Source organism: Fusarium pseudograminearum, chromosome 4 (assembly GCF_000303195.2).
Source record: "Fusarium pseudograminearum CS3096 chromosome 4, whole genome shotgun sequence".
NCBI classification, from domain to species: domain Eukaryota; kingdom Fungi; phylum Ascomycota; class Sordariomycetes; order Hypocreales; family Nectriaceae; genus Fusarium; species Fusarium pseudograminearum.
In genome coordinates this window covers 1,912,563-1,929,266 of record NC_031954.1, presented here as the reverse complement: position 1 = coordinate 1,929,266, position 16,704 = coordinate 1,912,563, and the positions used below count along the sequence as shown (strand labels likewise).

The 16,704-nt window shown below is 48.9% G+C and overlaps 4 protein-coding genes across 4 annotated transcripts, besides 1 other annotated feature; 1 reads left to right on the top strand and 3 right to left on the bottom strand.

Moving 5' to 3' along the window:
- Positions 1–497: 497 nt before the first annotated feature.
- On the bottom strand, positions 498–2,603 carry FPSE_04774 (uncharacterized protein; the record flags this gene model as incomplete). The annotated part of the gene is made up of 5 exons (XM_009257892.1): positions 498–593; positions 647–1,780; positions 1,837–2,103; positions 2,158–2,414; positions 2,504–2,603. The coding sequence occupies 5 exons, from the start codon at positions 2,601–2,603 to the stop codon at positions 498–500; spliced, it is 1,854 nt and encodes a 617-aa protein (XP_009256167.1).
- A 1,324-nt stretch (positions 2,604–3,927) lies between these two features.
- On the bottom strand, positions 3,928–4,608 carry FPSE_04775 (uncharacterized protein; the record flags this gene model as incomplete). Its single annotated transcript, XM_009257893.1, has 1 exon — positions 3,928–4,608. One exon carries the CDS (start codon positions 4,606–4,608, stop codon positions 3,928–3,930), a length of 681 nt encoding a protein of 226 aa, XP_009256168.1.
- A 1,834-nt stretch (positions 4,609–6,442) lies between these two features.
- FPSE_04776 (uncharacterized protein) lies at positions 6,443–10,151 on the top strand (the record flags this gene model as incomplete). Its single annotated transcript, XM_009257894.1, has 2 exons — positions 6,443–9,043; positions 9,093–10,151. 2 exons carry the CDS (start codon positions 6,443–6,445, stop codon positions 10,149–10,151), a joined length of 3,660 nt encoding a protein of 1,219 aa, XP_009256169.1.
- Positions 10,152–10,585: 434 nt separating this feature from the next.
- Positions 10,586–11,719, bottom strand: FPSE_04777 (uncharacterized protein; the record flags this gene model as incomplete). Its single annotated transcript, XM_009257895.1, has 4 exons — positions 10,586–10,735; positions 10,788–11,331; positions 11,401–11,482; positions 11,551–11,719. The coding sequence occupies 4 exons, from the start codon at positions 11,717–11,719 to the stop codon at positions 10,586–10,588; spliced, it is 945 nt and encodes a 314-aa protein (XP_009256170.1).
- Positions 11,720–15,959: 4,240 nt separating this feature from the next.
- Positions 15,960–15,987: a microsatellite.
- The last annotated feature ends 717 nt before the right edge of the window (positions 15,988–16,704 follow it).

The window sequence follows — 16,704 nt, the reverse complement described above, 5'->3', positions numbered from 1 at the left end:
TATCAGGCTCCGGTTCTGGGCTCAATTTTTCTCATCGTTATTCGTCAATAAAAGGCCAACAAGGAACGACGGAATATAGGCTTTCGGTGACAAGACCCATGTGAGGAAGAACAAGTTCCAAGTTTGGTTATCCCCAGCGTCTCATTTCAAACATAATTTTTCAACCATATTCTATGAAGTATGACTGATGAATGCTACTCTGTCCTAAGCCCAATTGTATACCAGATCTTCTCAGTGAGTACCATCCCCGGCCTATGGGTCGTGAAGAATGATATAAGTGTGCAAACCAAGAATGCCGTTCTCGATTCCAAGAGTTCGATATATCACAATCAAGACGACAGAGGTCTTTTTTAATCAAAGGGAACCCAGCAGCCGCGAGGACATGATATGCAGTCAACTGTATGAATTATAATGGGAACATTGCTCCCCACACTGATCTTACCCTCTACTGCTTCAAGCTCCAAACCGACCGTAAATCAAAAAGACAAAAGCATGCTTTAGGACTCATCAATCTTCTCTACCTCTGCTCGAGCCTCTTCCCATTGCTGCTTGCTCTTTTTCGCCCATTCGATTTGACTTTGCGCATACGCAAGCTACTGAGTGTTAGCATTCAGATGTGCAGTCAATGTTACGCGCGGCAACTCACCATGTATCGTCGCAAGTCATCCTCCTTGTCCTTTTGGAAACGTTTCATGTCCTTCAGCACACTAGCGCTGGCCTCCTTGACATCCTTTTCCGAGACAACCTGGGCTTGCTCCAGCTGACCGATGCTCTCTCTCGTCTTTCCGATCAAATCACGGCGAGTTCTCTCCGGATCAACGTCAACAACTCCTTGCACGGCATGGCGAATGGGTCCAAAGATCTTGTTCGTTATCGAGTTCCCACTGGGCATCTTCTTATGAGAGGGCACACTGGTACTTCTTTCGGGCAATCCTTGGCTGGCTGAAGGGGTATGGGATGAGAAGTCACCATGAGTCCCTGGGAAATCAGAATCGATGGACTCAGTGTCCTCCTGGCTACCATCCCGTCGCTGGTGAGAGGGCGGCTCCCTAAGGCTCGTCGATCGCTTTGGCGGCGGTGAAATTTGTTGACTGCTGGATAGGTAGTTCTCGATCCTTCGAGCTTCGGCTTCGCTTTGCTCTAGTTGGTCAAGGAGTGCTCGCTTCTTGCTTAGCTCTTCAGTTGTGAGATCTTGCTGTACACGCTTAAGCACGCGGTACTTTAGCACGCTCCTGACAACACCTGCAAATTGCGCATGCTCACGCATCGGTTCGGCAAAGCTTGCGCCCAGAGAACCCGACAGTTCCTCGGTCGCAATGTATGACAGATCAGCCGCCTGGCCTATGCGCTCAATAGCAGGTCCGAGTGATGGTGCCTGCTCCGAAACCGCAAAGGCATTGTAAACGGAGCCCAGCTCGCAAAGATCGGCTGCTAATGATGAAAGATGGCTGAGGGTTCGTCGATTCACCTTTTCCATGGGTCCAGTCAGAAGTTGCTCAAGGTCCTTAATCGAAGATTCGTAAGATATGAAGTAAGGGTCGAGTTCCTGTTCGCCGAGATTATGTCCTTCAGGTGGAAATCGACCAAAGGCATGGGGTCCTGCTTGGATATGGCCTGAGCTGTTGTCATGATTGGTACCGGCCACCGTCTTCAACTTTGCCGACGCAGCCGGAATGGGTAAGTAGTTGTGCGCAGGAGTTGGGTTCGCAGGGTTCAGTGGAGGCGCCTTCAAAATCGATTTCGGGATAGAAGCCACGGGATGAGAGTGGAGGACCTCGCTCTAATCTGCTGTTAGTAACCCATAACGATGGCCGCGCATTGAGACGAAGAACCTACCCAGCTAGCATTCGGGTCAAGGAATCGCCACCAGACCCCATCTGTTCGAATCTCTTCCATCCGGCGACAACGGTTCAAAAACACTGCCAACATGCGCTTGCGCAAATCAATGATTTGTTGATCTTGCTTCGCATTCGTTGGGTTGGCAGCATAATCGGCCATGGTGTGCTTCTCAGGGATGGGAGGAACGATGAGGGTAGGGTGAAGACGAGTGAGAGCATCGCGCAGAGAAGCGAACTCGGAGTATCGGCGGCGCACCTCAAGATCCTGTTACATATGATTAGTGAGATTGCCAGGAAGAGCAGATCAGAAGAGGCATACTCCGGTCTTGATAGTGTACACAATGTACCTGCCGCCACTCTCTATGCTCTTACCAGCATCCGTGATGAGAATGGACAGTTTGGGGTTCTCATAGAGAATCTGCTCGATGCGACTATCGTAGCCGCCAGGCTTGCGCTTTGGGCCAGCATCTTGTGTCAAATCTTCATCGTCATCGTCACTGTCGTCATGAATTACGCCATGGTTGTGTTCATTGTCGCTGTCGGAGGTTGGCGTTTGAGGGGGTTCGAAGCGCTGATCTGGAGATACATTGTTAGCATCCAAGGCCCGATTTGTGTTGGCAACAATAATTAAATTCAAGGCATGGCGGTGGTTTAGTAGAACGTACATTCCCGAGTGGACGGAGAGGTCGGGTTGATGGACGATGATTGCGAATCCCGTCTATCGAAGCTGGTTCCGTACGGGTTGTTATCCTCGTCGTTCCACATGTTGAAGGGTATTAGGGAGAATCGCGATGGTCGCTGCAGACCGACTTCTTTGCAGAGTCTATTTCGCGCGGTTAAGCTGGAACCTGGGAAGAGCTCCGGGCTGTTGGCGGACGAGAGCTTCAAATGCAGGTCGTTGCTAGCGGGGGAGGGGCAAGCATGGGTCTAATGGAGTGATACGAGGATGAACGAATTGATGCGAATGGGGTCCAGTCGAGTCGCATTCCTTGGTGTCCTGTTTAAGCAGTTTGCCAAAGGGAAAAGTATGTCGTGGTCAGGTCGGCGGTGTCGGCAATCAAGTGAAGTAAGGTAAAGTAGGTAGGTAGGAAAGTTAGTATGTAGAATGGGAGGGATAGGATAGGATGACGTTGACTGGGGCTGGGCTGAGTTGAGTGTCCAAGTAGAGTTTAGGCACTCAAGCAAAGCAAAGCAAATCAACAAGGGCCTTGAGCCAGGGCAGCCACCAAAGCTTCGAACTTGTACTTTGCCTGTTGTGGAACCAACTCCAAGACCGGAACTTTGCTAGGATTAGCGCTGGTTATTATTGTTTTTAATTAATAACTTGGTCTTTAGTATGTAGACTTGAATGATACTGGCTAACATGGAACCAAACTCCGTTCTATTTGGGAATTGATAGTAATGACCTATTGGATTTATCATGGCTGTGTTCACCTTTATCACATGTTTGTGTTCCTGTGTTCTCAAGGGATAGATAACGCAAAACCTGTTTATTTCTCTCCTAAACTTACACAGCAAGGAAATCTGTACATCTAGTACAAAAACCATCTCCAAACATTGCATATCGTAACGTGCAATAGAGCCAACCAGAGTCGGGAGACATCCATAACATCCACAAAATCCACCGTCAACCCTTTTACATGAACATGAGCGAATACTCAAAAGGTCTTGCTCTCAAAACCATACCCTGACCAAGCATAAATATGCGTCCTAGAATTCAGGACTCCTTACAAAAGAAAACTGCTGCAATAAAAACCAAACTCCGCTCGCCTGCTTTTCCAGTCAGGGTTCTTGGATACTCTTCTCCAAGTTGATGTTCTCTGACAATAACTCTTCGGTAAAACGAAGCGGTGAAACCACTTCCAAATTCCGCGCTCTCTGTAAAATGAAAACCAACATGAACAATTCTGACAATAGACTGAGGCGGGAAAGGCATGACATTGTCTCTCGTCTGTCGATTCGGAGTGCTGTCGTCTATCGATCACCAGCATCGATTGATCTTTGGGAAGAACTCGGCTTCGCCGGATTCCGAATCTTATCGATGAGCTCTGCAATGCCTAAGGTGCTTGCGATGCTTGGCAGCTTTGCATCAGACGATATCATAGTCGTCACTGTGTACCGTGGCGACGGCTGATGGGGGTGACTGGACATGTGTGGTCTCACGATGCCCAGCGTCTCGGTTTCGAGCATTGTGGCCTGAGTAACTCGAGTTGAGAGTGTGGTCGGAGTCAGGGTTCTGAAGTCGAGTAAGTGTTGTTCGTTCAGGCCCCATTCGACCGTGTCTTGCTTCTCGCCCAGATGCTGGGATGATAGGAGTACCCGGCATGGAATCGCTGTTGATTGTCGAAGCTCGTCCCAAAGGGATCCCGAAAACTCGACGCATACGCTGCCACCATTCATACTGCTCTCTTGACGAGCGCTCTGAGGGGGCTGAGCTCAAAATCGAATTGGGTCTTCGGTTTGGCTGGGGATGACTCCCGGGTGAGTTAACATATGTCGCTGGAAAGCTAGCATAGGTTGTTGGATCAAGGGGTGTGACTGCGGGGATAGGATGCTGGGGAATCAGAATCCGAGTAGCCTGACTCTGCAAATTGTCGATTTGCCCCCCCGGGTGATAGATAAACGGTGTGCATGCATAAACCACATTCTCACTTGGATAGTGCGGCACTCTAGGGAGCTGAACAAGGGAGACCGGATGAAGCTGTGCGTGGGTTCTTCTGCGCTCTCGGTGCCGACGTTGGCGTCTGGTGGCAGCCTCCTGATGGGCCATGGTGATTCTGCCTAGATAATACATGTACACGAAGAGGAGGATCATAGCCGTTACGACAACGCTGGTGATAACACCGGCTTGTTCTGAAGGGGTCAAACAGTTCCAGGAATAACATTTCTTGCTACGCGCATGAATAGTTGACAGGCTCATCCAAGGGCCGACGTTCGCCAAGATAGGAGCCATAGCCCAGAATACAAGCAACTGCTGCTTCGCGCTGAACTGCTGAAGATTATATAATAATACTTCGCGTAGGATCGAGAACCGGAGGGAAGGGGCTACAGAAGTAACTGTTCGAGAATCGAGTGGAAAGAGATCAGGATAAAAGCTCGTTCGTTCTGAAGGAGAGAAGTAAAGAGAAAGAGGGCGATGATTTCGCCGCGCATAGAAATTAGAGGGCCTCCATGTGATGGTGAGGGGGGAAATCAGATTCCAAGGCGATAAGTGTGAAAGGTTAGAGTATCAGCTCTCTAATTATCGAGAATAAGAGGTCGAATTATGCAAGATATGACTTTCAATAGCCAACAACGTAGGAGGTTCGATTTCCTAGCGATCGAGCCTTGGTGTGTGTTGAAGAGAAGAAAGGCAGATGCAGGAGGGAAAAGAAAGAAGTTTATTTCGTAGTTGGATGAGAGAGAGAGCATAGGCAGCAGGCAGAAATTACAGAGAATGCAGAGAATGCAGAGCGGGCAAACACTGCCTGCCAAGTGCATGCTGATGGCTCTCTCGCCGCAGCGGAACGCGATACTCATTCTATCTACAAGTCAGGCCTACATAGGGGTACATACATAAAGGCCCAAGCTACTAGTGGTATAAGGTCACGAGCTGCAAGTAGTGTTGGAAATACTAAACTGTTTCATATCGCACTCATCATTTGACCGCGAACCCTCTACTTCAAATAGCGAAGCAGGCAGAGCGCACTAGGGCGATTTGTGCGTGAGGTATCTCGCATACATAACAAGCTAGTGACGATCCGCCTGACTGAAGTCAATTCACTTCACTTCAAATCTCGTGTTACTGTGAATGTAATAGACGACTACGCTGCTATGTTAGGTGTTGGGTTGCTAAATCTAGATGATAGAGGGAGGTGTCTAATCTGGGTGGTGAAGTTAAGCCCACATAACTACAAGAAGATTCTTGACAACTGTGGCACAATAAAAGAGACAGCAAAAATACTCCCACGAGCTGTTTTGTTCTCTCTTATGTTCTGTCTTTGCGTTTCTTTCATCTCTGGACTGTTCTGGTGTCCTGTTCGATTTAATGACAAAAGGCTATCGAGGCTAGCATGGACACTCACGAATTCTACAAAGACACTCGTACCATACATCGAATAAAATCAATAAGAAACTGCTAGGTCCTCCAAGCAAATGATCTCTTAAAAATCGGCATAATTAAGAAATAATTAGACTTCTCTGTCTGGTTAACATGTCGATTGTCGTTGGACGTTTCGATCGTGTAAGTCATTGACCAATCATGGTAGTGGCGGATGCCCCACCAATAAATGTACGTACCTACCGCCTGAACCTCGAGAAGCAGCTCCTCAGATTCTCATTCATCCTGCGATACAACAAAACTAACACGCCAAAACTACATACTAATCTGCGCCATCATTACCATCCTCATCCTTTTCGCCAATACAACCTTGAATCCCCCCCCCAAGCAAGCTTAGATTTTGCGATTGATTATGCTGCTTGGTCTTTGAACCACTCGATGAGCTGATCCTCCTTTTAATCGAGGCGCATTGCTAGCTACGAGCGACGCGTTTCTCGACCCAACTTTTCGCTTCCGAACGAACACCACATCTTTTCCGCATATACACGCACACATCCTCACGACCATGTCTTCTTCACAAAACGGCACCGCTAATGGTGTCAATGGCGGCGCCCAGTCGGCGCCCGTCAGCACTCGATTTAGCGACATCCCCTCCGCCATCGACATTCCCATCCCTAGCGGCGAGGCTGATGAAGCTGTCGAAATCAACCTCGAGGACCTCGTCGACGAACCTGCCGATCTTTGTACCCTCTTGGAGAACGAAAACGCCGCAAAGACCTACTGGATGACCGTCGCCTTAGCTTATGCTAAACAACACAAGGTCGACCATGCCATCGAGATGCTCCAGCGAGGCGGCAACGAGATCCAGAAAAACAGCGCCAACCCGCGTGATAGAGTCAGCATGGTCTGTTGTTTATGCTGGATGTATTTGTGGAAGAGTAGAGAGGCGCCGCGTGTTGCCCCTGAGGGCACATCCGTCTCCGAGGCCAAGACTAAGGAATATTATCTTCAGCTCGCGACATCATCTCTTAACGACGCTGCCCGATTGAACCCATCATTCCCGCCTATCTTTCTCGCTCGCGGTGTCCTCCTGCTTCTACGAGCTTCCCTACAAGCACCATCCAAGACCGCGGGAGGTATTGGATCTGAGAAGCACGAACTTCTGAAGACGGCTGTCAAGTCATTCGATGATGCTCTGCGTGTGTCTCAAGGCAAAAACATGCTGGCGCTCATGGGCAAAGCTCGGGCTTTGTTCTCGATGCACAAATATCCCGAGTCGTTAACAATCTACCAAGACGTCCTGCAGAAAATGCCTGACTTGGTCGACCCGGACCCTCGAATCGGTATTGGTTGCTGTTTCTGGCAGCTCGGCTTCAAAGACGATGCCAAGATGGCCTGGGAGAGATGCCTCGAGATCAACCCCAACTCCAAGGTTGCCAACATCCTGCTCGGCCTATACTACTTGGATGCCAGTGGTCATGTGCCGGTAAACAGCGACGATTTCCTAAAGCTTTACAAGAAAGCAATGACGGAATACGCACAAAAATCCTTCAAGTTGGATAAAGATGTTCCACTAACCTGCTCTACCTTTTCTGGGTACTTTCTGTCTCGAAAGGCTTGGGACAATGTCGACAAATTGGCGCACAAGGCTATCCAGTACACAGACGTCAATGCTATTGCCAGTGATGGTTGGTATCTGCTTGCAAGAAAGGAGCACTACACTGGGGACATCGAACGGGCAGCCGACTACTACCGACGTGCTGATGAAGCTCGAGGTGGAACCGAGACCGGTTATCTTCCTGCCAAGTTTGGTGTTGCTCAGCTGTCCGTCATGAAGAATGACCTTGGAGAAGCCAAACTTCGCCTTGAAAAAATGATTCAGCAATCCAAGAACCACGAGGCCATGATTCTCCTAGGTACGCTGTACGCTGAGGAAGTCTTTGCGAACCAGGTCAGCGATAGCAAAGAGGACAAGTCCGCTGAGCTCAAGAAAGCCATTACACTACTCGAAAGCGTTCGAAATGCCTGGAAAGATCCCAAGAGGGCACTGTCCCCAGACGCGTCGGTGCTCCTCAACCTAGCACGTCTCTATGAGACAGATCAGCCCGATAAGGCTCTGCAATGCCTACAGCAAGTAGAGCAACTGGAGCTGGACCAGGTCCCTGACTCAGAACAACCAGAGGATATCACGGATGCAGCTGAAATTAAGGCTGCACTCCGAAAGTCTTTGCCACCCCAGTTGCTAAACAACATAGGCTGCTTCCACTCACAAGCTGAAAAGCATGAGCTTGCCAGCGACATGTTTGAGGCTGCACTAGGCGCTTGCATAAAGATTGGCGAGAAGGACCCTGATATGGATACGGATGCCTTGGTATCAACAATCAGCTTCAACCTAGCACGAAGCTACGAGTCCAGAGGCTTGACAGACAAGGCTACTGAGGTGTACGAGGGACTCTTGGCCCGACACGATGACTACACAGATGCTCGTGCCAGGCTTGCCTATATAAAGCTGAGGAAGAATCCCAACAAGGAGGGGCCTGATGCCGTTGCCAAACTGTACCAGGAGAACAACACCGACCTCGAAGTCCGTGCCTTGTACGGCTGGTATTTGGGCAAGGTTCACTCGAGGAAGCGCCCCGCCAACCTTAACGAGGACGCTGAGTTTCGCCACTACAAACATACATTGCAAAACTATGACAAGCATGACAGGCATGCTTTGGTTGGTATGGGTAACTTGTATCTCATGCAAGCGCGAGAGATGCGTCGCGAATCCGATTCTGATAAGCAAAAGCGAAGCGCAATATACGCCAAGGCCGTCGAGTTCTTTGAAAAGGCCCTTTCACTTGACCCAAAGAACGCTTACGCCGCCCAGGGTATTGCCATTGCTCTTGTGGAAGACAAAAAGGACCACAAGTCGGCGTTGGGTATCTTCAACAAGGTTCGGGAGACTTTGAGGGACTCTCACCTTTATGTTAACCTGGGACATGTCTTCGCCGAGCTTCGCCAATACTCGAAGGCTATTGAGCACTACGAAATTGCACTCTCCAAAGACGGCAAGAAAGACGATCCGACAATTCTTGCTTGCTTGGGTAGAACATGGTTGAACCGTGGCCGAGCCGAGCGTGATGTCGACTCATATAATAAGGCACTTGAGTGTGCTCAAAAGGTATGTTCTCCCGCTCTCAACATTGCATTATACTAACAGAGACTACTAGGCTCTTGAGGTTGCTCCCGAGCAGGTGCACTACAAGTTCAATGTTGCCTTTGTTCAAATACAGCTTGTTACATTAGTTCAAGGATTGCCAGAGAACAAGCGATCTACAGAACAGCTTGAGAAGGCTGCAGAGGGCCTCGAATCTGCTATCACATCTTTGGATGAGATTGCAGCTCACCCCCAGACTCCTTATCCCAAGAATGATGTGGAGCAGCGTGCCAACATGGCACGTAACACCTTACGTAACCAACTTCAGCGCGCCATTGGCAAGCAGAAAGAGTGGGAGGAGAAGAACAAGGAGAAGATACAGGCAGCCAAGGAGCTCAGAGAGGCAGAGGTTCGACGCCGTGAGGAGGAGCGCCAAAAGATCGTGGAACTAGAACGAGAGCGGCAAGAGAAGATCAAGAAAGAGCGTGACGAGATTGCCAAAAAGGATCGAGCTTTGGCTGCTCAGCGAGCTGAGGAAGAGCAGGCTCGCATGGAAGCCGAGATGACGACCGACAGTGAGACCGGGGACAAGGTGAAGCGCAAGCGCAAGACGGCCCCGCGTGCTTCAGGAGAGCCCAAGCCCAAACGATCCGGAGGAGGAAAGAAAAAGAAGAAGAGCGAGCACCAGGACGACGAATCTGAGGAAGAGGAGGAGCGGACCAAAAAGCGCCGTCGTCTCACAAAGAAGGAATCTGCCAAGTTCAAGTCGGCCGAAATTGTCGTCGATAGCGATGAAGAAAACAACAACGATGATGACGAACTCGAACGTGCCGAGAGGAACATCGACAGAGAAGAAACTCCTCTCTCTGAGGTCGATGAAAAGGCTGTCGAGGATGACAAAATGGATGTCGATGGCGGAGCTGAGCAAGGGGGCGACGACGACGATGAGGAGGAGATCGCTCCACGCCAACAGAACAAGCGAGCTCGCCGTGGACGCGTTGTCAGTGATGAGGAGGATAACGACGAGGAGGAGGCGCCCGCTCAAGCCAAGACAGCGTCTGGCGATGAGGATGACGAGCCTCGCCCTGCAGCGGATACCAGCATGGCAGACGCAGCTGACGATGAAGAGTAAACAGACACAGTTGGGATTTGAGAACGTGTTTTTGCTGAAAAAAAGACTGCCCTTCAGTTGGGATTAGTTGTACCATTAAGTTAGATGGGCTTACACCGAGACATTGGGGAGAATGGGAAGCGTTTTTATCTTGTAATTTTGCATACAGTCAAAACATTTCAGTTGAGATTAATAGTTTAATATGCCGTGGTACATGACTAACGTGAATTGGCATGTCTTCACGTTCGGCATGATTTTAAACATTTCAAGATAACATGCATTTCCCTATGAGTCCCAAGATGTTTTTAAGTTTAACGTTATGTATCTTTCCATCTCTTCCATATTCATTTTCTATATAGCTAAGTTTTACACTTTCATGGATCATCCATTACGCCTGTCCCCTCCAATGCAAATAGGAATCTGGCATATCATTTCATTATATCGATTCAATATGCTTAGAAGGCGAAGACCTGATCAACAAGCTTGCTGACAGGGCGGGCCTTCTTGAAGCCAAGGCTCTCAGTAGCCTTCTTGAGACCGCTAATCATAGGAGGAGGGCCACAGATAAGGATCTTGACATCGTCGGCGGGCTTGGGCAGGTATTTCTAAATAATGGTCAGCGAATTGGATTGTCAGAATTTGAAGATGAGTACTCACGTTGATCATGTCGGCAGTAACGTAGCCAACACCACCAGTCCAGCCCTCCGGAGGCTTGTCGAGAACGTAGTGGATGCGGATACCAGCGTCCTGGGCAGCGAGAGCATCGAGATCCTCCTTGAGAAGAATGTCCTGGGGGCTAACGTTGGCGAAAATCAGGTCGACCTCGGTCTTGTCTCCAGCAGCTCGGCCACGAACGATAGCACGGATGACCTGGAGCATAGGAGTGATTCCGGTACCACCAGCAATCATACCAAAGTGTCGGACCATGTTGGGGGTGTAAACGAAGGCGCCCTTGGGACCACGGACCTTGATGGTCTGGCCAACGACGAGAGAAGCCATGTGCTTTGAGATATTGCCCTGGGGGTAAGACTTGATCAGGAGGTCGACGTGGCCAGGCTGGTGGTCACCGGAAATGGGGGTGTATGAGCGAACAATCTCCTTGACAGAGCCATCGGGCTGGGGGCAGGGAGCACCAATGGAGATGTGCTGGCCGATAGGGAGACCGAGAATATGCTTGGGGCTGGGAAGCTTGAAGCGGTAGCTATCGCGCAGTTAGTACAATGAGCAAAATCGTGCGAGTACAGGTTTTTGGATTGCATCGGCAGCTTACATGGCGACGTTGTGCGACACAATGGTCTTCTCCTCGAGCTCGAAGTCCTGGAAAACATCGGGCTTAAGAGTCTTCTTGACCTCTGCAATCCGATGAGGTTAGTTGACCCGTGGCAATTGCGTTGGGAGCAAGAAGCGGGATGGAACTTACGGAAGGCCAAGAAGTTGTAGATGCCGAACGCAATGGCGACGAGAGCGGCGTAAGGAGTCCATTCCTTCTTGATGATCAAAGTGCCAACAATCAGGAGCAGACCAGGCGCGTAGACATAGTCGATGTAGTGCTTCGCAAGAAGCGAGTCGTTATCGGCAGGAGAGGACATGGTGGAGCTTTTTGAGTTCCCCGCCTTGGAAACACGCGATGCTCTCTGTTGTCTGGAAGTGAAGCTCTTGCTCTTGCTCTTGAAGTGAGCAATTCAATTGAGCCTCAGAGGTTACACAGACAAAAACGTTGCTGTGCTGTCCTGTACGTTATGCCCAGACCAGGCTCAAGGTGGGTTCTGTGGGGGTGGAAAGAAACTGTTGAGTTCTCTGGACGGTTTAAAGAAAAGAAGAGGAGGGGGAGCTCTTGGTAAGGTATTAAAAAATGGAAACCGAAGGCCGAAGGCCGAAGTCGCAGGCCCACTGAGAGAAGGTACGCCAGTACGGTAGATATGGATTGAAGGCACCTGGCATCTGTCTCTACGAGCGGTCACGTGGCGGTTGAAGATACCGGTCTTGTTCGAGTTCGTCAATTGCTCAGACAAGAATTGCGAAACGTGATTGGTTGTTACCCCAGACTATGGCTTCAAGCTCGACTTGTGGTGGGGTCCTTTTCTCGGTTTTGAGTTGTTGTTGACCGTGGAGTTTAAGAAACAGAGAAAGAATAAGTTAGGCCAGACAATTGGGATCGAGATACGGCATGGCATGGCCTTATATACTTTGGTCGAGGCCCTGAGCCCTCGCTGTGTCATCTGCACCTTCATTGTAGATTATTGTCTATCTATCTGTCTGTCTAAGTATCTGCCTATCATTGCATTACAAGGCTCACTCAAGCTAGCTCGTGTGAATACCATTGATCATTCGTACATCATTCTTCTCAGGCCTGGGCAGCTTCCCTACCTGCTGTGGTTTAGGCATGGCCGCGCCTCTTACTCTTGTGGCCGCAAAGCTGAATCTCGCCGATATCTGGCACTTTATGTGCATTGTTTCCGCGGACTTTAACTGTCCGACACAACTACCGTACCTCGGAATCGGCACACTGAACTCCGATAGGAAGTCTGATAACACGTTCTCATGTTTCTGTAGCAATTGACTCGGTCAAACGTATAGTTAGGCCTGATCGGCATCCCCGGGTTAGGGAATTGAATGGGATTTTCTCCGAGCTGGAAGGCATAACTTGCATAAAACAGGCCGCCTTACCTATCTAGGCTATATCTTATCTTATCAGGCCCTTAGAAGGCATCATGAACTCTCATGACAACCAATCTACCTATGAAAAGAGTAACGACCTATCTAGATAGAGACTCCGCACATCTAAAACTCCAGTGGGTCAGGACATATACTAATGCGCTCAAGAACATCACTCTATGTGGCCAGTTCATACGAACTGTACTTAATCGAATGGCTTTTGCTTAGGCATTTATTGGAATAATGGCACATGATACAACACGCATAGTGTCCAGAGACATGTGGCATCTGGCCGATCATGAAAGCTTTCCATCCTCGCCTGTTAGAGAGCAAGAGCCCCCAGAGCACATCAGGCCAGATCTAATAGATGCGGTATCGGCATGCCAGGGGTATCCTGAACAAATATTCTTTACTGTTCTGAAGTGTTCTAATGTTCTGGTTAAGTAAGCACTTCTCATTGTTTGGCCAACCGACAGTCTGCCTCCATAGCAATGCTGCTCTGCACTGACCAAAGCTGGGGGATCTTGTATAGTAGCATTTTCGAAACACGCGTATCGTAAGATAGGAGACACGAGTTATCGATATAACAGATCCCTTGGAAGCATGTAAATTTTGAGATGAGTGCGATTCCTCATGAAATGCTTGGTAGCTGGTTATCAACTCCGAATTACTAACGTTGAAATGCGTAGACTGATAGAGAACAGTTTTATAGACAGGACTCATAAACTATGGTTCTATACATGATTCAAGTAAGATTATGAAGCCAATTATGTTGCACCCTGACCTGAACATGGCACAATATGGATCTTGGTGAAGCGGTCAACAGCTGTGTCCTTAATAAGGAATCCACAAGCAATGGAAGCACAATGGAACATAGCCACGATCCAGGAAAATGCTGGGAGATCTCATCTTTTATTAGTCTGGTCCCTGAATTTACGTAGCCGTGCTAATTGCCCGCAAAACAAGGATATTGTGGAGACGTTGCTTTTCTTAGACAGTCTCGCTCGTGTCCGGTCGGGAGAGCATCAATCCACCCACATGGTCCATGACTACGAGGTGAAGGCGAACTACATAGTAATTACTGTCGCTAGAGTTTCCAAGGGTCTTCTGCTCCTGTCTACGTACCCGGACTCTCCGGTGCAGGCTTGAATGGCAGGCAATTCTGCTGGTTTCACAAAAAGGTGCCATGCCGCTAATAATAAAAGCGCCAGATTGAAGGGGCGATGGCCTTGTCGCTAACCGCGGATGGCGAGCTTTGGAAGTAATTAAACAAAGACGATCAGACACACACGAAGTCAGGATTACAGAGTTGTGCAAGCCTTTGATCCAAGCTCCGACCTCTAAATTAGCCTCCTTTTCTTTTCGTCCTCTCTCTCCCATATCATGACACTGTCCATATGATCCATGATAGAATAATGAATGGGTCGTTCTCAAACTCGCAGGACCAAAGCCCAGTAAACTCATCGGTGGTACGTTAGCAGAACCCTTTTAACACATCTCTGAGCTTGTCTCAATAAGGACGCCGCGTCGTCGTCGTCGTCCAACGTTAGCGGGTGGCTTAGCCACATGCCAATCGCAAGCTCAAAGCCCAAGCAAGTTCAACGGCCTACTAATTGAGCTTTGTGACTGGCAAGGATTTTAGAGGATTTATAAGGTGACACGGCGTCCGGCAATACGGCAGATAAGGATAATGTGCGGGATGGCCTTCAGAGCGAGATGAGACAGCAGGACTGGAGGCATACCTGAGTACTCAGTCTTCGCTAGTAGCGACACGAGATCACTGAATACGATGTTTATAACTCATGTGAAAGGATCAAGGACTTGGCTAAGACCCGAAGTTGAACCAATTCCGCTCTACCGGATTTCTCAGTACTGTGCATGTATTTGAAGCACAGCTAGTTGCATTGAAACTGTGTTTCTTGTGGCTCTGACCTCTGGACGATTCCGAGATGAATTACTTGGCTCAAACCAAAGCTTGGTTGAGGCTTGAAGTAAAAAAGTGGTTTTTGGGTGGGTTGAAGTTGGAACTAGATGAGGGGGTTGGTATCCGTAGAAGAGAGAGGGGAGTAAATTGTCAGGTCTCATACCTACTTGTAGACAACTATCCTATCGTGAGATGCATTTATCCTTGAATATGATCTAGTCTAGACTTTTAGAGGTTGATGTGAGGGATAAAAGGATAAGGCCCGTCTATCTGGAGGCCAAGGACACCCCACAAACTTGATGATTGGCCATATCATGACTTAGTAGTTACAGAGCCAAGAGACCAGGCCATGGAAAGCAATAATGGGTTTAGGTGGAATCATCATGGCTACCGGGTGCTGCCCATCATGGCCACAAATGTTGGATGGATGGATCATGGTCACAGAGTGGCAGTCCGTTATCCTGGAATTGGTTACTCAAAACTTAATATGTACAATTTTCGAGTGTAGATATGCATAAAGGACATGTTTTCCTGGATCTTGGATGCGTTTCAAACCTTGGCCAAGTCAAGCCTTGATTCCCCCCGTCTCTTGTTAAAGTTGCCAGGGCCCCTTGTTGCTCGTGGACCAGTAATCAGCCACAGCGCAGCATGAAGTGACGGGTTAATGTTGTTGGTTCGTTCTGTTTCTTTCTCGCTTTGATCGAGATGAATCTAAAAGATACCACAGATGCATTAGTTGGACCAAGGTCTTGCCAGGGATTTTCCTCTTGTGGTAGAGCTGATTGTCAAAGCCCTCAAGCCCGCCGTTGGAGATTCACTCTCCCGGGCGGTGGAGCTATGCAGCGGTTAGGTGTTTGAGTCAACTGAAATTCAGCCCGTAATGTCCAGTGGTTATTGTTATTATGCATGGGCTGGACCCGAGAGATCCATTGTGGGTGCTCGGTTCAGGTGATCCACCACTAAAAAATGTCCCCCCAAGCCGCAGCAGTCCTTATGACGACGACAATTGACGTGACCTCAGCGACTGGAGCTGGAAGTGAGATCCATGATTGGGACCTAGACTCAGTCAGACTCAGACTCAGACTCAGACTCAGACCATGCCTGCTAACTAACCTTACCTCGCCTTACCAGACTTAGATGAGCTTCATTCGTTTTTTTGCTTTTCTACCTACCTACCTATTTTCCTTCAACTCTTCTCTACCCGTCCCTCGTTTGAAATACTTCATCTACCTAATCCTAGCAAAACCCCCTCTTGTCCTATCCTATCCTATCCCATCCCCCATCCTGTCAATCTCTTTCTTTGGTTAGCGGCCGCCCTGGTTACGATACATACTACCTCCCCAGCTAGCTCCTCTTTCTTTGTTAAAGGCATCCATTCCCATCTATTATCATATCACCCACCACTGGTGGTGGTGGCTCTGACTTCTTTTTTTTTATCTTTGCTCTCCTTTTCCTTGGTTCCAGCCTTGGACTTGTCTCTCGTTCCTCTTCAGAAACCTCCCGTCCTCGTCTCCGGCATCACCGGATCGGAAACTTCATACCTCATACGGCACGCCTCGCACCATCAAAGCCTCCGTCCCGCTCGCATTCTTGACAACCTCAGACTAAAGTCAAGTCTCCTATCTTTTGCACTGCTATCGATTCACGGTTCTTGGCAGTGTCTTAGCATGCCGTATCCAAGGCTGTAATCTAGATCTCCCATGCTTTCGATCTGAACTACAATAACTCTCCTGGTCACCACGACGTCACCCTTGAATATTGGTCTCATCCAAGCCATTCCCTCGCCGCCGATCAGCCAACCGACACGGAACCTCACTCAGCTCGCACCGTGATATCTATCTACTCTATTTACTGGTCGTTTTTTGCTCTGTTCTTACGCACACTCTGTCTTTATCTGTCTTATACTATTCCCCTTTCAACGAGTTCTTGTCTAGCGTGACTGTCTGCAGTATTTATCAAGTTCGTCTCTGGCCGAACTGGAACAGTCGTGTTGTG